Below are 20,023 nucleotides of genomic sequence, written 5' to 3' on the forward strand. Positions count from 1 at the left end.
TATTACCATATCTTACACTGTATTTGTATTCAGGTCATCGCGTCAAGTTGTTCTCTACTAAATACACATCACTTGAAGTGCAGCATGGCAATGTTTGGATTTCTTGTCCACCATGTGTCAAATTAAATATCGCAACTCATATCATATATCACAATGAACATAATGTGACTTTAAGGCTTGAGGAGGACTTGCCCAAATACACCATTAGCGATCCCTTACCCACATTCAGTATCCCTAAATAAGGAGACTGATTAGTTATTTACCTCATGTGTCAGTCATAGTGTAGACAGCCCGTTTTTGCAGTTTGTATAGATGTCTGCAAATAGCGATTTGGACACAACCACAGCATTTGGGAAAAGGAAATAAAGTTTTTACCTGATCACCTGAACACACAATATCAGCTATGACAACTATCGGCTGGGTCCATAGTTTTATATGATGGGAGGAGTTGCACCTGACATGCCTGAATCTACCATCATGGGTTTTCTACTGCAAAACCAAATACTGCAGTCATTAGTTGAGTAAAACACTATTTTGTAGCCTTCAAGCCTTCATGGCAGGTGAATCTGTTGTCACATCAGGTTCACATCCATCAATTTATCTGGATTTGCCCAAATTGTATATGTTGTACATTCAATAGAATAGTGTGTTTAAACGCAGATTCAGTTTGAATCTCAAAATTGTGCCCGGCTTTCCAGCACCATTTATGTTTGTTTCTTTTTTTCGCAGCATGTTGATGCTAGATGTGACAAATAGAAAAAAAGCCTCCCTGTCTCCTATCAGCTTGCTCTGGGTGGATTTCAGCTCAGTTCAAGCTGTCATTCTGTCTGTCTGTCTGCTGCAGAGGCTGGTTATCCTTTTACTTTCTGTCACAGTCACTGACTCTGTGTTGCTGCGCCTCTCAGTCAAGCTGCCATCACCATCAACCTGACACCCAAGGGTGAGGGGTCATTATCATCAATGCTCCCAAGGATCACTTAAATGAACTAATCAACTCCCTATAATTCAGTCAATTGCAAAAACTCTGGCATTTTGGTCAAGAAATGACTGAGTTTGTGGTATTTATCAAGTTTCCATCAACTGGTGGTCTAAACAATTAAATATTAATCATAATTCTTATTGGGATCCTCAAGAGGCGTCATAGAAATGTGGCTCATCTTATCTTTTATTTTATTATTTATTTATTCATTATTAAAATTCTTAATTTGACACAGGCTTTCATACAGTGGGATGAAATATTATCAAAATCCTAATATGGGGGGATGTGAGACCTGAAGAGTGTTTAGGAATCACTGTGTCAGATTGCAGGATAAAAAAAACAATAAATAACAAAAAAAAAAAAAAAAGTCAAGAAGGCAATGACAGCAGAGTGTCAGCTAACCCAGAGTGTGTTTTTGTCTTGTAAAGATCCCTCTAATTGGATTTCTGCTCTGTGACTCAGATTTTTTTTTTTTTCCTCAGGGGAATATAGAGAAGGTGAGATCTTTTTTTTTTTTATTATCATTGCTGTCAGAAATGGTTTTATGGAAATAGGTTGTGGGATCAGGAACATCGGGAAAGAAAGAAACAATGAGACATGGACTTACGGGAAGGTAGAGCGACAGAGAGAGTGAGAGGGGAAAGTCAAAAGGTGAAGGGAAGGCATGAAAATGAAAAGACAACAGGCGGAACGAGAGGACGTAGATTTATGAAAATGGACTACAGAGGAAAAATAGGAAAAGAAAGAGAAATAATCTAATTGATGGCTTTACTCCATCATTTATGTAGAATATACTGTAGCCTACATTTAATACCATATCTCCATTTGTAACATATTGATATTATTGTTCCAATTTTCTGGGAACAATATTATTTTCTGTTCACCCGTATCTTCGCACACATTCACACATGGGATTTGAACAAGTATTGGCCACACCTAAAAGGGATAAGAACGCAACAAAAAGTATTATGTAATAAATCCTGGTTGGGATTAGATATCGGTTCAGTTTGTACACCTGTTAAATAAATCCAGCATAAACTAAACACTCCTGATGATCCCTGTGTTATGTCAAGGTTTCTGTTCTAGTCCTCTTGTTGTGTTCCAATGATGATGATGAGTCATACAACACAATAGTGTGGGCTACACTGAATTAATTACAGCTTGCTCCAAGGTTTTGGTATCCATCACCATTAACCTAAAAATGTGTCTTAATTAACTAAACAAAACGTATACGTGCTAAATGTGTTCAGATGAACCCTTGTGCGCGTCAAAGCAAATGGAAGCAGGATCGGACAGCAGACACGGACACGTCATTTAGAATGAATGGAAAAGCACATTTACATAATAGATCAGTGTCTCTGCCCTGTTGGACTGAAGCCTGAAGTGAAAAGGGTAATATTATGCAGCTCAGAACGCCACTGAACAAGGATGAAGACATGACACATTAGTGCCCTCTAGTGGCAGCACAGTTCACTCCTCTCTCAATGCAGCTGTCTGATGATGGGTTTTACTTTTCTTTGCAACTCATCAGGAGACTGGCTTGTTTTATGGTTCATTAATTACAAGTATGCCAGCAGATGAAAGGTCACAGGGTCATTCAAATCCTATGAGGTCATCCCATGAGGTCATCCTATGAGGAGCAGCATGGCGCATGAATACATTTATTGAATTTTGTGGCGGTCTGCATCGTCACTTTTGAATTCAAAATCAGTTGGAAATTCTAACTTTGGTCGACTGACCTTCACACATCATGAACACCGGGATGAATCCAGGACTCCATGATTCATTAAGTGCCAAAATAGAATTTCGCAGATCATTACAGACTGATTCATTAACATACTACATATCAACAAACTAACTCCCCAGTAATGAATCATAATCTAGCATTTGATTGTTAGTTATTCAGGAGTGATATGTATTCAATTCATTCATGACCAGCAGTTATTTCCTGACTCTTGTTTTTAATAAAAGGAGAGGGCAAATTATTTTCAGACACACAACTCATAATTAAAGATATGCGCTTTAATTGAGACTTTTGGTTCAATTACATATATCACAGAACAAAAGCAGTGTCATTTATTAATGTACTGTAATACTGCATTGTGCGTTTAAGAGAGAGGACGTTTGTGCGTGTGAGATTATCATACTTGTTTAGATCACAAGTATCTAAGTGTAAATATGTATTACAAGTCCATGTCAGTGTTTCAGACAGTGTGACCATGTGGGTTCTCCCAGTTTGCTTCCTGTTCGTCACAATGATCACTGTCTTTTCGTTGGAAGCTAGCTAACAACTGCTAGAAGCTGAAGGTCAAGAGTGGACTTCTTCTAATCTTTGAACCACCATGGATGCCACCTTCCTGTACGCCTCGGCCTGAAGGAGGAACACACAAACACAATGTATTGGATTATAATTTAACACTTGTGCTGTCACTCATAATCCAGTTCAAGAAAATTTGCAGTTTCTATCAGATGATCTCGGGTTCTTCTTTCTTTTCTTGTTTGCGTTTTCTCTCTATGTACGAGTGGAAACATAGACCGACACACACACACAAAGTCTCTCTGCTCTTTAAACTCACCTACGCTCCATCAAACCTCTCATTTTCTGTCTTCCTGTCTGTTGTTGTTACTAGACTCTTAGCACTGTGACCTTGAGTATACATATAAATGATGATGACTGTGATTCGATTGGAATAGAATAGAATGTAATTGAACAAAAGAGGACAGAAACCTCTGGGCTGTCAGGAGAGGAGATGACCACAGGCTGTCCTCTGTCTGATGTCTCTCTGATGTTCAGATGGAGAGGAATGTCACCTAAAAGTCAAAACAGGCAGAGCAAATAGAACATTGAAGGTCCCACAAATCAAACATTCCCTGCACAACCTTCCCCTTCCATCTTTGTATCTTTAATAACAACCCAGCTGAGTGATACCGGTTCTGATCCTGTTACCTAAGAATCTGACTCCCAGGGTGTCAGCCAACCGTCGGGCCCCGTCTGAGCCAAATATGTGAGTCTGGTGGTTACAGTTGGGACACTGGAAGACACTCATGTTCTGCACCAGACCCAACACCTACAGAACCAGAAGACCAACACAAACAGAACCAGCACAACACCAACAGGAAGGAACAAGTGTGAGAACAAGTTTCACCGTTCATTAAAATGAATTTGATGCATAAAAACAAACACACACACACACACACACACACACACACACATTACCGGCACATTGACTTTCTTGAACATCTCAGCTCCTCTGCGAGCATCAAGCAGGGCGATGTCTTGCGGCGTTGACACAATGACTGCACCTAAACCACAAAAACTCATTTTTACTCAACAGTTGTATCGTTTTCTCTCTCTCTCTCTCTCTCTGTGGGATACTGACCGGCGACTGGGATGTTCTGGCTGATTGACAGCTGGACATCCCCGGTGCCAGGAGGCATGTCAATCACCAGATAGTCCAAGGAGCCCCAGTCCACCTAGAACACACACACACACACACACACACAATCTGTAATATCTTCAACTTAACATTAAAGATTAGACGAAAAATCATCAGCGTCCTCATCTACAGCCACAGTTTGGCAAAGTCCTGACCTGTCTGAGCATTTTTTCTATCGCTGACATCACCATTAGCCCCCTCCACACGATAGGAGCCACGTCCTCCACCAGGAAACCCATAGACATACTGGAAAAGAGAGAAAACAAAGGAACAACCTAACATAAACTTTCTTCTGATTTTTTTTCTGCACCAAAAACTGTCATATGATGTCGTGGCCTCACCAGGGAACCCCGTAGTTAGTGAGCGGTCTCATCAGATTGTCTAGAAAGATAAAAAAACAGTTCAGTGAGCCGTTCTTTGACAGACTCAGTGGCTTTGAAGCATTTTGTGTGCTGCTCTGTTTCTGCTCATTTTTGAAAAAAAAGGAGATTTGAGTGTTTAATAGCTGATCGGGTTAGAGGTGTGAGAACATCTGAGAGGGATAAGTGATTGATCCTACTGTCAGTCAGCTCGGGGTTTCCTTTGAGATTCATCAGCTTTGGAATCGATGGACCGTAGATGTCAGCATCCAGCAGTCCCACAGATTTAGACTGAGAGAGAGAGAGAGAGAGAGAGAGTGAGAGAGAGAGAGAGAGAGAGACGGAAGGACAGATAAGGACATTCCTGTCTTTGACCGGTCAAAATAACTGAAAAAAGGAAGATGAAGTTAAAGACTCACTCACCGGGTCATTGGCTGAGAGTCCAAGAGCTAAATTCACTGCAGAGACGTGAGACATGAATGTTTTAATCTCTGACTTTCCCGTGACTTTCTGAGTTGTACCTTCACATGAACAGGACACATCACGTTGCATACCTGCAGTGGTGGACTTTCCCACGCCGCCTTTACCCGAAGCCACGACCACAACCTGTTTGACCCCTAAGATGGGCTTCTGTTTGGGGAGACCTTTGGCCATCTGCTGCTTCTGTCTCTCCTGCAACGCCTTCTTGTCCACTGTCCTCTGGTATACAAAATACAAGTAAATTCACGTCCCAATTCACCGTTTAACTTGTATTTTAAGAATGAAATCATTGTATCAGCGAATGAGCCAACGCCACCAAGATGAAAAGTTGATGGATCATTGTGTACAGCCAAGATATCAAAATGTTTAGAATATTGTCCATATGGGAAATGTAACCTGTATGGATTATTCTGCCATGGTTTAATGCATGACACACATTAAACAACTATTGCACCCAGAACATGTCTTCCTCTTTGCCCTGTAGTTGCCATGGATCCTTACTTCTCCTATTTCGCAGTATGTCCACAACTCATCCATGTTCAGATATTGTAGAAGTCATGACTTAACTGTGTACTTGCTATATAAATATGTTTAACAATTCCTACATATTCGCCAATTTCACCTGTGAAAGTATTTGACAGTTGGACAATTAAAGACGTTCTACCTTCATAAGTACAATGTGAGAGCTGCCTGACAAGAAGATTATCAGTTAAGCAGCCATCACAGTCATACCACATCAATACAACTCTTGTAATATGTACAAATAATAATAAGTATGTTTGAAATATTTTAACAATTGAAAGAACCATTTTATATATGTTGATTTACACAATAATTAGACGTCTGCATGCATTACATAGTAAAACTATTCAACTGGGAAGCAATATAACCTATTGTATTTAGATAATTTTATTATTGTGCTGATGATATAGTAAAATGGGCAATTGACCTGATGAGGTGGAGATTTTTCACGTGTAGTTTTGAGAACGTCAATTGTCCTTCGAGAATTGATCCAAAGCATTTGAGAAATATTATAAAATAACAATAATAAAGCAACAACTATTAGGTACAAGAAGTAATACAAAACGTCCGGTGTACAATTTCAAAATAAGTAGCCAAGTAATTATGATTACTTTCGTGTGTGTTGAAACGACGAAAGTGGAGACTAGTGATTTAGTACAGAATCTGTATTTTAATTATACCCTGCACAACGTAATAAGAAAGACATTCATAACAGCTGATTCAATTAATTTTGATACACATTGTTTTCTTTTGTATGAAACATAACCTCCGGTCTTGTACTCGCTTTCTGCTCTTGACGCATCAAACAACATGTCGCCCTCGGATACACTAACAGTTACGGAGGAATTGTGTGTTCTCACCTGCCAGCGTTTAAACTGTAGCTGACACGCATATCCGCTCTGCGTGTCTGTGCCTGATCGCAGCACTGAAGGTTTATTCATGTATTTCCTCAGTAAATGCGACAGTCTGCTGTAAGTAAACTGAGCCATGGTTATGTATTCTTCTTCGTCTCCTGAATATGTAAACGGTAAAAAATAGCTTTGGGTGCATTAGCGCCTACTGTTGGAGTGGAGTGTAAGGGTACTTTCCTTTTTTAAGCACTTATTGAGTCGATATGTATGTCAAGTCTTTAATCCTGAGCTGATAAGAGTAACTGATATTGGTTTTTATACGTTGTACCATTCTTGCCATATTCTGCCATCATTTCCCAGGTCCTTAGGCTTTTGAATGGACTCTAATGGAACCCTGTGCTTATTACTTTGCTATTTGCTAAACTCACCTTACAGTCTTGTGACCCAGTTCATTTATCTGTCTCTTGTCTGGTGTGTCTTCAACCACATGTATTGACATAGTGACAGAATATAAAGCAGGACATAGACAAACTTTAACAATCATAGGCACAGTACACAATACATTCTGCAGTCCTGGGCATAATAAAGACATCATGGATGCTCATATAAGAGACTAAGACAGTTTACGTTTACAAGTATTACTGCAAACACATGGGAATCACTGTTCTCAAAACGACCAGAATAGCGGCACAATCACGTACAAAAAGGTTCAATATCTTACCTGCCTTGTTTTGTTTATTTTAAAGGACAAACCCTAATTGACCCTTTAACATGTTTTCCTGTCTTTTCAAGGAAACTCTCATAAGGTTCTTGTACTGGTTACTAGAAACATCCATTTGTTCTAGTGACCAGTCCTCTGCACTGCTACAATATGTACCAGTTCCTAAACATTGAATGTACAGTAGACACATTTGGAAAACTAACAACACAACAAGTCACATCGTGATCACAGGAAGAGTGAACTGCAGTGCTGCCGAGGTGATGGAACTTTGAAGATCCACGCTCTGATTGGTTTAGACTCAAAGAAGTGACAGTGCTCTAAACAAATGTGTAGCCGACTCATTTCTCATTTTTTTTGTTTTTATTGGCTCAACAATGCAAACATATTTAGATTGTATTGTGTGTGACAAGATATACAGCAGTACAGCATCAGATATACTGTTTATATGGATTCTGTCATTACTGTTATTGATGACAACTTGACATGCTGAAAATTAGGCCCAACTGACTGAGCGTGCACAATATAAAAAATAGAGAGGAAGAAAAAAGCAATCCAAGTGAACATGGATGTGAAAAAGAGTTCACATTGACGTTGTTCCCATACACAAAAAGAAACAATACGACACAACTTCAGTCCACTTCACTTTCTTTGTTGTCCCTCTGCTCGGCAAAAGGTTTTCTGTTCCTCTGAACCTGCAACTGAAAACAAAAACAACCCGTCAGCACATCTTATCATATTTTGTATTAGTTTCAAAACAAAACAAAAATTCAGAAATGGATCATTTCAAGAAAAAACATTTGTTGAATTTATTTTCTCAGGTGTGAGATTGTAATAGTTTATTTTAGTTTTATATGAATTGAATTGCTTTGAGTTCTAGACAAAGGTAATTTTGAAGTGAGACCTGGGACCCTCAGACGGCAAAGGGTTACTTTTATATAGTTAACAACTAATGGAAGATGATTGATGAATAATCAATAAAGGTAGCTTTACTCCACATTTAGCATTATTATTACTTTTACTATAAGTATTAGATATTTTGAATTATTTTTGAGAAGTGTGCAAAACCAAACATGTGTTCCAGGCCTCCATCATGCCCCTATCAAAGTATAAATAGTAAACGATGGTGTGTGTGTGAGATGGTTTACCATGGCCCCCTCGAGGACATGAGGGTCTTTCTGCAGTGCATTGCTCACACCTTCCTCATTTGAGAACCCAATCCAGCAGCAGCCTCTGTGGAAGCCTGTCTGCTTATTCTGACAACACAAAAACAGTCACACACACACACACACTCAGCATTAAAGGCCCACACCATAAATTGATTATCAAGATAACAGTGATTATATATGCTACAGACGTGTAAGAAGGTAAAGAAAAAGCCTTTAAAACATTATAAGTGTGACATTGTACTTACAAATGGCAGTGCACACTTCTTGACTTGTCCAAACTGTCCAAAGTATTCCCTCACCTCCTCTGAAAGATGCAGATTAAAGTAGTTAATACGCTGTTGCAGCCTGTCACGTATAAACAAACAGTGTTTCCATGATGTTTAGTAGAACTTTAATGTTTTGTGTGCACATGAACATAGTGTGTCCTGGATGACCTATAGCGACCATGTTGACTTGTGACTGAAGCCCATAACACTTCGCTTGTTGATTTGGTGATGACTATGTTGTATATATGCCGTAATATCGGTGTGAACCCCGCTTAATTTATTTAAATAAATTGCAATATCCGTCACAATATCATTCAGGCAAAAGGAAGCAGCTCACGTGCTGACTGGTCCTTCTACTCCATCGGTATCCTCATATCACGACATCTTTTCGGTAGTGTGTGTGTGAGTCTTACAGCCCCAAAGAACGTGTAAAAACGTCATAAATGTGGACTTACTTGCCGCTAAGGTCCAAGGGATTTTAGACACATACAGCTCGAACACCTTCTTAGCCGGCGCCGCCATGTTTCCTTCTGCGATGCGCACTCTGACCTTCACTATGACGCGACGTTCACGCACAGATTGGGATATGAATGTTTATAATAATCTATAACTAAATTCTATATGACAGTAGTAATGATGTAAACATAGGCACCGTTTCTAATATATATGCTTTTCCTATTAAAAGATAGAAATATAAACATAAAACAAAAAATACGATAGAGTCCTCGCTTAAATTTTGCGCAGCCTTAAGCGCAGGGATATGACGTGAGGCGGAAGTAAGGTTGGAAGGGTTTGTCGCGCTTCCTTCTGTTTTCCGACCGAATTTATTCTCTTTTTAACCTGAATGGTTTCGCTTTTGTCGTTTTAAAGGATAACACACACATTAAAAGACTGAAAACTAAATGACGGATAAAGACTCCTTTACTCCCGTGGCTCGGACGGTGCTGCAGCAGTGTTTACATGGCAGACTGCAGGTGAAGCCGGCGGAGGAAGGAGAGGAGGCTACATGGGTCCAGGTAACACACACACACACACACGCACACACACACACACGCACACACAAAGTAAAAGTTAATTATTACTTAAAGATAAAGATAAAATATCATATATCTAGACAAAAAATAGTACAACACACAAATGACAACGTATGCAATTAAAACAAAATTAGAGCAAACAACCAAACTTAAATGTCAATCTTTTACATACAGTGGATGCGGTAGTTTTTAAAATTATATTTATACTCTGGTGTTTTTCTGTCCTCAGATCAACAGAGGGATGGTGATCTATATCTGCTTCTTTAAAGGAGCAACTGATGACACCCTGCCAAAGATGGGTTAGTGACCTTTGAACCTTTTTACGTGGACATTTTAACTCTTAACTGCTCTGCCATTAAGACCTCCATTAATGAGATTATTGTTTGTTTTTAAGGAACAAGTTATCAGTGGTACAGCAAAATATGATACCATCTCACCTATATGTGATGCTGAGTCTTCTCCTTCTTCTCTGCAGTGTCCACACTTTTGAACCAGCGGCTGTGCGAGTCAGACTCAGGAAAGATGGTTTCTGTTTTGGATCTACCCGGCAGCCTGCTGATTGTTCCTCAGGCCACTCTAGGCGGGAAGGCTAAAGGAAAAGGGATGCAGTATCACGGAAACATTGGCAAAGAGGACGGACTGAGACTCTATCAAACCTTTGTGTCTCTATGTGAGAAAGAACTGCTGGCCGCTGCGTCGGCTCAAACTGACACTGAAGTGATGGTGAAGCATGGGACGTATGGAAACAGACAAGTGCTGAAGCTGGACACCAATGGCCCATACACACATTTAATGGAGTTCTAAATACAACTGGAGTGATGGTGTAAAACACATGGATATATAGAATAAACATTATGTGCAAGGATCCTCAAATTTGGTTATTAACCCTTTGTATAAAATGTCACACACAGAAAATACTTTTTATTTTGACACATGAAAGATGCTGGTGTCATTTTCTGATAGTTTTGACAATAAAAAATCTCTTCAATGTAGGGATATTATTTGAATGTGTTTCTGATACAAATCCACTGGGATGCGAATCAGCGCCTGACAGCCTAAAAAAGTATGAGAGGCGTTGTACTCCGATCCAGCAGGGGGCGCCGAAGCGTGTTTTATTTTGCGGAAGCTGAGCATTCAGTCAGCTTGGGTTACTGCAGCCTTTACAACCTGCTCCAAGAAAGAGTCTGTCAAGTTAACGGAAGATGTAAGTGATTACTTTTCCGGTTTAGCTATTTTATCTCAGAATACAAACAATTTGGCAGTTAGCCCACAACGGGACTGTGCCGTCTCTGCGTAATGTAAACATATCATACTATTAACTTCGTGTATTTAACAATTACGTCTATAGACTTTACTCTATTCTATGGGCATAAGTCTTAAACGTGCATTTTTCCACTTGGCCGCGCGATAGTCAAACTTGTTTTGAAAAATCCTCTACCGGAAAATAAAAATATTGTCCTGCTAGCTTGAATTTCCTTTCGGACAAATGCTACATTTAGCCACCGATTTGTTCTGAAATGCAATAATTTGGAGAGTTAATCCTTGAATGACAGTGAAAGAAATAAACTGATCGATTTTCCTCCAAAAGATTCAGTGGAGCACAACGTTTATTAGCTGGAGCTTTGTGGAAAGTTGTTGACGGTGTAACGTGGATTTTTGTTCACCGACGCAAGTTGTTCTGATGTTTGCTGAAAGGTAGGAACAGTTTAACCAACGACTGTCAAATTGCTAACAGTATAATCGTAATCCATGTGTGAGAGAGACTTTGTATTTAATGTATGTTATTAAAATGTTTCGGTCAGGAATTTGTTCTGCTATCGATTTTGTTTTCCCATTTGAAATGAGAAATGGAATTTGAGAGGGTCTAATCACAACTAATGAAGTTGTGATTAGACCCTCTCAAATTATAGTAAAGGCGTAAATTATTAAAAATGAATGCCTGTTGGTTTAACATCTAAAAGCTTTGTATTCTTACCTCATCATTTCAGTTTTTTTTGTAAAATAAATCTGTTCTCTGATAATTTCGAAATTCAGTATAGAAAGCTCTAAATCATGCTTATTGTTATTGTTATTATTCATTTTCCATTATAATTTCCTTCCAACTTCACACGCATTGCCATCCAATTATGCTGGTGGAATTTGACCTCCAGCTACGTTAAAAGTTCTTTTTACTTTTTGAAGTTGTATTTGCCCTCACTCACGTCCTGAATTGTCAGTCTCAGAACTTATCAATCAACCCTTGTATACTGTCACCTCTCTCTCTCTCTCTCTCTCTCTCTCTCTCTCTCTCTCTCTCTCTCTCTCTCTCTCTCTCTCTCTCTCTCTCTCTCTCTCTCTCTCTCTCTCTCTCTCTCTCTCTCTCTGTCTCTCTCTGTATGTATGTAACAGATGCCGGGGTTTGACATTGTGAACAGAGTGGAGGTTTTCATGCGCACAGGCACTTTTCCCTCCGATGCATCGAAAACCTCAAAGAAAGTGACCAGAGCTGCCAGCAAACACTTCATCTACAAAGGTTACTTTCTATTTATGTTTAATTTAGCTTATTCATCCCTTATTGAATCAAGCAAGACAATCAGGTTATCAGTTAAAGAAGCAAACAGACAAGATGCTGAGTGTTGTTGCTTCCCCCTTTCTGACACAGATGGCTGTTTGTGGCGTAAGTACCGCGGCCGTCTCCTCAATGTTGTCAGGAGCGACGAAGAGGTGCGCGAGATCATGACCCGTTACCATGAGAACAACGACCACGCTGGCCGGGTTAAGATGGTGAAGCAGATAATGGTGAGTTAAAAACCAAGCATAAGCTTAAAATACCCCTCATTATAAATGTGACGTTACAAACACGTTCTTCTCTACAGTCCATGTATTACTGGGTGGGCGTCACGGAAGCGGTGAAGATCTGGATCAAAGCCTGTCCCGTGTGTGAGGGCCGCAGCACCGCAGAGCCGCAACCGCCGCCCGTCCACTTCTGCCTGGCGTATGGCTGCGACTCCTCCAGTTACGTCCACACGCAGCTCAGCTTCCACAGGTCAGACTCACACAGCTGAACTGAGGCAGTAACTGAACTGTGACCTCATGAATAGAATACAGATCCCCTAATTTGAGTTCACGTCTCCAACTCAACACTGAGATTGAAATGTTTGTTTTCCTTCTACATGTCCTGTCTAGTAGAGCCTGACTGGTACATACAGTATGTTAGGTGATGTACAGTCAGGAGGCAAACCCCGTCTTCCTCTGTCCTGCAGGTTTCCAAAGGAGCCTGAGAGGAGGAGGAGGTGGCTGGCGGTGGCTCAGAGGGACGAAGGCTCGCTGCGTACCAACTCCTACCTCTGCTCCCGACACTTTGAGCCATCCTGCTTCACCCTGAAAGACGGCCAGTTGGCCCTGACGCAAGATGCCGTTCCCACCATCATCCCTGTTACTGCTCAGGAGGAAGAGGTGACCAAAAAACATATACTTCATAAATGAAGATCAAGCTCTCCATCTTAGCCTCTTTAAACTGTTACATGTATTCCCAGCCAAGTCCAGATTTCCATTGTGGGGCTTTTTCCAGGTGACTGATAAAGATTTCCTTCACCCCACCACACTGGAGGATCTCATTTCAACATCCGCCGCTTCCGAAATCACGGAAACGTCTGCGTTTGAATCCTCTGAAACTAGCACGCAGCTGCTGGAGCATCAGTACTGCCTCCCGTCCTCCGATCCCGAATCTAGAAGCTTCCACACAGAGAGGGAGAACAGGAAGAGGAAGTCTCCTATTGAGCCCAGTTTCACAGTTTATAACCACATCGCCAGGTACGCAAGCACTCATCAGACATTTTCAATCCTTGTGGTTTAGAATAGCTCAAGAGTGCGTCATTGTACAAAATATTGTCACAGGGAAGATAAGCTTATGGCGTTATAATATACAAGGTGTAAGATGTTTTGCAGATTAGTGTTCTTGCTGTTTTCAGTAAAGTGATGTTGATGTTGTCGCAGGTATCTGAGCCACAGAATCTTACCCATGCACAGCAAGAAAAGCAGATTCACCCTGAAGAGGATGTCCAAGCGCTTCACCCTGATAGGTGAGAGAAGACAGAGACGGCTTCCCTCCTCTTTTTAGGAACCTTGACCTTTAATTCTCCTTGGCATCGAAGGCGTCGGGAAAAAAAAAGATTGAATAAGAGAGACAGCGGTAGTTTTGGCACATTCCGCATTTGTCTGCCGGAACACGAGGAAGCTCCATTCTACTTGTTTTATATCTGTTTTGTTTGTGTGTATTTGTGTATTTGTCCTCTCCTTGTGGCTAATTCTGTTGCGTGTATTGTAATCTTTACTGTCAACTTGAAGGAACATGGAAAAATACTTGGTTTCGTTTTTGAGGGGACGGAAAGTAGCTCTGCTCTAATTAGCTCTAAGGTTTGGACTTCATTGTGTTGAAATCACTCGGAAACCTTCTCTTGTCTTTTTCAGATGGAGTGTTGATGTACGCTCGGGTCTCTCCTCCTGTCAGAGTCCCACGCAGCAGAGAGGAAGTATGGAGTGAAGCCGTACTCTGGCCATTTGACAATTTCCAAATGTCACTATTGTCAGAACCTTTACTTTCTGAATTCGGTCACTGACATTGTTTTTTGTAACATGTAACAAATTGTTTCCCAAATAAAACTCTACTAACTGTTAGGTTATCATGATGGCAACACCAATTTTTGTAAAACAAGAGCTTTAAGTGAGTTTATTAAATTGTAATTGAGCATCTGTGAGCATTGTGCAGCTGCAGCATCGTCAAGTTTGCAACAGTTACATCCAAAACCGCCCATGTTTCCTTTTAATCGCAGGTGAACTCCATCCTGCAGCAGTTCCATGACAACCAGGGTCACTACGGCCACGGCATCTGCCAGCGGGCCATCACCAAACACTTCTACTGGGCCAACCTGAGCCGGGACCTGGCCCGCTGGATTTCCAACTGCCTCACCTGCGTCAACAAAACCAAGAGGAAGTGGCTCCGCTGCAGCGTCTACAACTGCACCAACTGCTGCGGGCCGGTGGAGAGAGGCCTGGGCCTCACCTTTCACAAGTACGAGTCCATTACAGCAAAACCGTGTCGAGGACTGTGTACGTATATCTATCTGTGTATCCGTCCAACTGTGTCTCACCTACAGGTTCCCTCTCCATAACCCTGCCCTGTTGGCTCAGTGGTTGAAGAATGTCGGGCGAAGCAGCTGGCACCCTCGGCTCTGGTCGTCCGTGTGTTCGGCTCATTTCACGGACGACTGCTTCGACCGCAGCGCAGACAAGGCGGCCCTCTGCCCGGACGCCGTGCCCTCACTCTTTGTCTACAGTGACCCCGGGGTAAAGATCCACAGCTCTTTCTGGTCTTGCGGGTTTGTTGTGTCGATGTGACAGTCTGAGTATTGAATAGAAAGTTTCAAAGGTGTGCAGGACGTAGTTTTAGTCGTCGTCGTACAAAAGAGAGTCTGAAATTGAGTAGAAGCGCTTTTCTGACTCAAGAGCTTTCAATTCTTTACACGCTACGACAAACATCTCTCACGCCTGTTTTCAGATTAGTGTGAAGATGGTGACAGCTCAGAGGTTCAACCAAACTCTTGACAGTGGAGGTGTTGTCCGGATCAAATAACATATAGACTATAAACAATACAATTTGGCTCTCTTGATGAAGTGAATGTTCTATTTTCGAACCCGACCCAACTTGATTTCTGTCCTTCCCCCACACAGGCTCAGTCCAGGAGTTCGGCCCACCCTGCTGTGGTTGAAGAGGTGGGCACTCAGGAGCAGGTACTGATATTCCGGATCTCGTTGAAAAGCCAAACATTTGCTTTTACTGCTATGCTTTTATAATGGAATCATCTCTCTTCCTGTACGAGCAGATCTATTTTGCCAAGTACGACGCGGTGGAGCTTTACCTCCGCAGACGCACTTACCCTCCAGGACTGAGCTACGTGGAGAAAAACACCTTCAGGAGATTCTGCAAGAACTTCACCATTAAAGGTTTGAAGGTCAAATACTTCTCCACACTCTAAACAAACTACTTGAATCAACCCCTGGACAAATAAGGAGCTCTGCGTCCATTTGACTGACGAATACAGAAGAGTTTGCAGAGGCAGGGTGGAGATGTTCAAACTCCAGCACCTGACAGCGTTTTCCCTCTTTTGCCAGATGACCAGTTGCACATGGTGAGGGGAGATCGGGTTCGTCTGGTGCTGAGGAACAGACAGCAGGTGGAAGGCGCCATGGTGGATTACCACAACGAACTCAACCACCTGGACGTCAACAAGTGTCTCCGACTGCTCAACGAAAGGTGAGTGGAGGGGAAGTTGGTTTCAATCGACGTTAGAGTGGAGGGGACTAGAACGATCCCACACGCCTGGACTCTGCACTGTCCTGTGTTTAATGGAGCACACCCACACACCCACACACACACTCTGATCCTTCGGCTGACCGACGTCAACAGATTCTTCTGGAAAACCATGAGGCCTGATGTGGTGCGGTGGATCGAAAGCTGCTTGCAGTGCAGCAGGAACAGGAAGAAGAAAACGGAGGAGCAATCTGAACCGGGAGGACCACAGCCGCTGCTGGAGGCTCTGGGATCCCCACAGATACACAACGATGTAGACAGGTGTGTGTGTGTGTGTGTGTGTGTGTGTGTGTGTGTGTGTGTGTGTGTGTGTGTGTGTGTGTGTGTGTGTGTGTGTGTGTGTGTGTGTGTGTGTGTGTGTGTGTGTGTGTGTGTGTGTGTGTGTGTGTGTGTGTGGAGAAGGAAGAGTAATGGAAGTAATTGCAGTCCTAACTCATAACCCAGTTGGAGCAGGAGTTGTGATTTCATTCATCTCTCCCTCTCCTTCTCTGTCTGGCCAGTGAGAATGAGGATTATGGTGATGAAGACAATGAAGATGGCGGGAGTGATGGTGACGAAGAGCAGCAGTCAGTATTGCATTGCAGAGACAGAATGGTATGTTTGTTTAGCCAGCTAGTCGAGGCGCGTGCGCACACACACACACACACACACACAAAAACACACACACACACACACACACACACACACACGCACACTTACATTACATTTTGCCAAGACACAATTTAAAAAGAGGGCATTCACCAACTTTGTACTTTCAGCTGCTATGGTTTCATCCATTACTGTTAGATGTGTGTGTGTGTGTGTGTGTGTGTGTGTGTGTGTGTGTGTGTGTGTGTGTGTGTGTGTGTGTGTGTGTGTGTGTGTGTGTATTTCTCTCTGCTATGCTTCCATATATGAGATGTAGCAGGCACACAATAGCACATACAAAAATGGACACAAGCTCTATTCAAGCCTAATAATGAACATAATAAATAACTAGATTTCAAAGCGGGTGAACAAAACAACAGAAATAATGATATTCAGTTAATGCCGTGTTGTTTCTGAGTGCTTTATTGACATTCTATCTTCTTTTTTCTATCCTGTCCTCTAGCCTGTAACTACCATCATCCCCCAGACCAGAGATCACAACTCCCAGCCCAGAATTCCCATCCTAATTCATCTAAAACCTCCGATCAAAGCTCATTCCCGAACTGCCTTCATTCCTCAGCCCAGAGCTCCTAACAGTCCCATCATGGCCCGGTTCTGGCCTCTCAGAAGTGTCCCCATCCAGACTTTTAACCCCCAACAGTCCCAAATCCAGGAGACAAACTGCTCTCATGTTCAGCTCGAGGACCAGCCGGAGGAGGAAGAGGCCCAGTCTCAGGTCCAGACCGAAGCAAACAGCTGTCAGAACCTGCAGGGCAGCGCCAGAACACACGTCAAACTCAAGGACGTACCCAAACAGCCCAATAACCAAACTCGCCTCAAAACCAAACTCTCACAAGAAGCCGCCGAGTCTCAGCTTCGACCTCCGAGTCCAGACAGCGAAACGCAGCCGAGGCCGAGTCAACCTCAGGGCCGTCGTAGGAGCCAGCGCTCCCTGAAGAAGAGGAAGAGGAGCGACCCGGAGGTGGATCCTCCCGTCAAGAAGAGCGCCAGCAGTGGCCTGGAGCCCGTGGAGGCCCCGAGCACCAAACAGTGGCCCATCTTCACCTTCGCTGGCTCTGCCTCATCTCAGACGACCAAACCCTGCCCCAAGGCGGACAGGTGGGTGCTTTTGAAGTCACTGCTTGTTTACGCACGATGTCATAAAATGATCAGATGATGTTATGATCGTTCCTGGGTTGATGCTTGGACCTGTTTCATATAATTATTCTGTGTGTTATTGTATGATGAGAGGTTAAAATGGACAGCTTGTTAAACCGTAAGGGCTTGATTGATAAGTTCTGCACCTGATGCAAGAGAAAGAGAGCAAAGGCTTTTAATCGTTTTTTCTGGAAGTATTGAAATTCTCTTTGTTTCATGGCTCCACTCTGCGGTTTTAGCCGTAAACCATCGCACCAGTGGTAGTTTTGGTTGTTACTGCACATTAATACCGTGTCCGTGCCCGTATGAGCAGCTGTGCTCCCTGTCGACGGCCCAGCAGGCTGCAGGCCCGCGTCGTCATCCAGCAGTGCAGCCAGGCTAAGGTGAAACTCAGACCTGCCCTGGATGGAGCAGAGGCCCAGTGGGCAGAGGTGGGTCTGTCTTGATGTGCATGTTCATTGTTTTGGTTTCTGAATCTGTTTCTTTTGATGGAAACCTTTTGTTAAAATGTATGTGGATCTTCAATGTAGCATCCCAGCGAAGACAGACATTTTGTCCTTCACCGTCTTTGTCGTCCTCAGATCCAGGAAGGAATGGTGGTGTACGTTTGTTTTTTCCGTGGAGCCACACAAGACACAACTCAGAACATTGGTAAGGTGGCATTCTCTGGTGAAGTCCTATGTTAAGATGAAATAAAAGCTAAATCTTCATAATCTAAACTCTTTACATCATCATCTCCTCCTCCGCAGCTCACACTCTGCTGAACTCCAGACTTTTCCGGAAAGCCGCCAGGCAGATTTCACTCCTCGACCTTCCCGGGAGCATTTTATTCGTCCCGCAGGACTCCCTGCTCGGGGAGTTTGTACCAGAGAAGCGGATGCAGTACAAAGGGGGATGTGAACCCTGGTGGGGGGCCCAGCTGTACTCCGGCCTGGTGTCCGCCTGCCGCGAGCTCATGGCCATGTCGGCTAAGTGCAGCGAGGCGTGTGTGAAGGTGGAGCAGGGAATCTACGGCCAGAAACAAGAGATCGTCCTGAATTCTCTAGAACCCCTGACACACCTGCTGGAGTTCTGAGGTACAGCAGAACTTTGTGTGTGTGTTAAAATCATTGTCACCATCATTGATCACAGCCCACAGAGACGACTCGTGGTTTACGGAGCCGACTGGTCAACTAGTCTGTTACACTCCTACTTGGTGGGGAGGCTACAAAACGTTTCATCAGTGTGAAGATTTGTTTCTGCGGTTAGGGAAACTTGTACACTGCTTATTTTGGCTTTTGTTTAATGACTTAGAACTTCAAAACAAGCGGCAGTTGTACAGTCCACGTTTTAGAGGAGCAAACTGATCCATACGATGTATTATTTCTACGTTTTATCTACATTGCATTCATTCAGATGTTATAGAGACGAGGAGAATTGTTTGACCTACAATGCGACATTTTCATGACTACTTAAGTAAAGGATTACTTACGTTTTGAATGAGTCATACTTATTTGTTTCGCCCAATATCACATCCAGTTACTGACAAGGTTTCTAGGCCCACACATCAGAGGTTCCTGCCCCACTCCTAAGCTCTCTCAAAGCGTCACATATAAGGAGAAAAGCACCCAGGTATGCTACAAGGAGACGTGGGTGGGGATACAAACAACTTCCAAAAGGACCGAAGAAATTCATTAATACATTATAATAAGTAATAAGTTAATTTATTCACATATTGTCCGATTGACCAATTAGTTTCGCTCTTCGACCAAGAAGCCTTTGAACACTTCGTCTGTGACCAAACCTTCATGCTGCCACCACAGTACAGCTCACATCAATATGTCTGTAAACACACCTCAGGGCTGGAGATGGCGCCCCACCTTTCCACAGTGCAAACTCAACAAGACATTAACAAATCAAATCTTTCATTGGACAGAAAATGTCCAAGAGCACTTTAGAGAAGCTACAACATCCGTAAATGACTGTTTTGTATGGTCGTCTCTCTCTCTCTCTCTCTCTCTCTCTCTCTCTCTCTCTCTCTCTCTCTCTCTCTCTCTCTCTCTCTCTCTCTCTCTCTCTCTCTCTCTCCTCTCTC

The 20,023-nt window shown here is 42.6% G+C and overlaps 4 protein-coding genes across 6 annotated transcripts; 2 read left to right on the forward strand and 2 right to left on the reverse strand.

Moving 5' to 3' along the window:
• Nucleotides 1-2,983: 2,983 nt before the first annotated feature.
• On the reverse strand, nt 2,984-6,806 carry nubpl (nucleotide binding protein-like). Its single transcript, XM_076146618.1, has 11 exons — nt 6,638-6,806; nt 5,330-5,474; nt 5,199-5,233; nt 4,976-5,066; nt 4,758-4,797; nt 4,572-4,662; nt 4,360-4,453; nt 4,197-4,282; nt 3,927-4,047; nt 3,708-3,790; nt 2,984-3,350 (listed from the first exon to the last, which is right to left on the reverse strand). The coding sequence occupies exons 1-11, from the start codon at nt 6,764-6,766 to the stop codon at nt 3,288-3,290; spliced, it is 978 nt and encodes a 325-aa protein (XP_076002733.1). The 5' UTR covers nt 6,767-6,806; the 3' UTR covers nt 2,984-3,287.
• A 969-nt stretch (nt 6,807-7,775) lies between these two features.
• On the reverse strand, nt 7,776-9,393 carry slirp (SRA stem-loop interacting RNA binding protein). The gene is made up of 4 exons (XM_076146705.1): nt 9,237-9,393; nt 8,761-8,819; nt 8,495-8,602; nt 7,776-8,047 (listed from the first exon to the last, which is right to left on the reverse strand). Exons 1-4 carry the CDS (start codon nt 9,301-9,303, stop codon nt 7,979-7,981), a joined length of 303 nt encoding a protein of 100 aa, XP_076002820.1. The 5' UTR covers nt 9,304-9,393; the 3' UTR covers nt 7,776-7,978.
• A 110-nt stretch (nt 9,394-9,503) lies between these two features.
• Nucleotides 9,504-10,688, forward strand: dtd2 (D-aminoacyl-tRNA deacylase 2). The gene is made up of 3 exons (XM_076146703.1): nt 9,504-9,797; nt 10,045-10,114; nt 10,291-10,688. Exons 1-3 carry the CDS (start codon nt 9,684-9,686, stop codon nt 10,617-10,619), a joined length of 513 nt encoding a protein of 170 aa, XP_076002818.1. The 5' UTR covers nt 9,504-9,683; the 3' UTR covers nt 10,620-10,688.
• Nucleotides 10,689-10,802: 114 nt separating this feature from the next.
• LOC142995593 (uncharacterized) lies at nt 10,803-19,423 on the forward strand. Of its 3 annotated transcripts, none has more exons than XM_076146701.1 (19): nt 10,803-11,019; nt 12,204-12,327; nt 12,457-12,593; nt 12,671-12,840; nt 13,058-13,250; nt 13,366-13,607; nt 13,791-13,876; nt 14,265-14,326; nt 14,627-14,865; nt 14,951-15,140; nt 15,525-15,584; nt 15,677-15,797; nt 15,966-16,107; nt 16,261-16,425; nt 16,665-16,758; nt 17,255-17,910; nt 18,263-18,380; nt 18,531-18,600; nt 18,699-19,423. In XM_076146701.1, the coding sequence occupies exons 2-19, from the start codon at nt 12,204-12,206 to the stop codon at nt 19,022-19,024; spliced, it is 3,195 nt and encodes a 1,064-aa protein (XP_076002816.1). In that variant the 5' UTR covers nt 10,803-11,019; the 3' UTR covers nt 19,025-19,423. The 3 variants fall into 3 exon arrangements, with proteins under 3 accessions (XP_076002816.1, XP_076002815.1, XP_076002817.1); XM_076146700.1 differs by lacking the exon at nt 10,803-11,019 and adding an exon at nt 11,026-11,510; XM_076146702.1 differs by lacking the exons at nt 10,803-11,019; nt 18,531-18,600; nt 18,699-19,423 and adding an exon at nt 11,026-11,510 and having other exon boundaries at nt 18,189-18,355.
• Nucleotides 19,424-20,023: the final 600 nt, after the last annotated feature.

Source organism: Genypterus blacodes, unplaced genomic scaffold (assembly GCF_046128005.1).
Source record: "Genypterus blacodes isolate CSIRO-AG114 ecotype Tasmania unplaced genomic scaffold, CSIRO-AGI_Gbla_v1 ptg000033l_1, whole genome shotgun sequence".
In the NCBI taxonomy this organism is placed as follows: Eukaryota; Metazoa; Chordata; class Actinopteri; order Ophidiiformes; family Ophidiidae; genus Genypterus; species Genypterus blacodes.

What these genes read in the sequence shown, in the direction of transcription:
- slirp (XM_076146705.1), bottom strand. Translation starts at nt 9,303, where the DNA reads ATGGCGGCGCCGGCTAAGAAGGTGTTCGAGCTGTATGTGTCTAAAATC. An exon ending in CCCTTGGACCTTAGCGGCAA is followed by an intron (nt 8,820 to 9,236) that starts GTAAGTCCACAT and finishes TGCATCTTTCAG; the next exon opens with AGGAGGTGAGGGAATACTTT. An exon ending in ATGTCCTCGAGGGGGCCATG is followed by an intron (nt 8,048 to 8,494) that starts GTAAACCATCTC and finishes TTTTGTTTTCAG; the next exon opens with TTGCAGGTTCAGAGGAACAG.
- dtd2 (XM_076146703.1), top strand. Translation starts at nt 9,684, where the DNA reads ATGACGGATAAAGACTCCTTTACTCCCGTGGCTCGGACGGTGCTGCAG. An exon ending in AGGAGGCTACATGGGTCCAG is followed by an intron (nt 9,798 to 10,044) that starts GTAACACACACA and finishes TTCTGTCCTCAG; the next exon opens with ATCAACAGAGGGATGGTGAT. An exon ending in TGACACCCTGCCAAAGATGG is followed by an intron (nt 10,115 to 10,290) that starts GTTAGTGACCTT and finishes TCTTCTCTGCAG; the next exon opens with TGTCCACACTTTTGAACCAG.
- LOC142995593 (XM_076146701.1), top strand. Translation starts at nt 12,204, where the DNA reads ATGCCGGGGTTTGACATTGTGAACAGAGTGGAGGTTTTCATGCGCACA. An exon ending in ACGCAGCTCAGCTTCCACAG is followed by an intron (nt 12,841 to 13,057) that starts GTCAGACTCACA and finishes TCTGTCCTGCAG; the next exon opens with GTTTCCAAAGGAGCCTGAGA. An exon ending in CAAGCGCTTCACCCTGATAG is followed by an intron (nt 13,877 to 14,264) that starts GTGAGAGAAGAC and finishes TGTCTTTTTCAG; the next exon opens with ATGGAGTGTTGATGTACGCT.
- nubpl (XM_076146618.1), bottom strand. Translation starts at nt 6,766, where the DNA reads ATGGCTCAGTTTACTTACAGCAGACTGTCGCATTTACTGAGGAAATAC. An exon ending in AAACCCCGAGCTGACTGACA is followed by an intron (nt 4,798 to 4,975) that starts GTAGGATCAATC and finishes TTATCTTTCTAG; the next exon opens with ACAATCTGATGAGACCGCTC. An exon ending in ACTAACTACGGGGTTCCCTG is followed by an intron (nt 4,663 to 4,757) that starts GTGAGGCCACGA and finishes TCTCTTTTCCAG; the next exon opens with TATGTCTATGGGTTTCCTGG.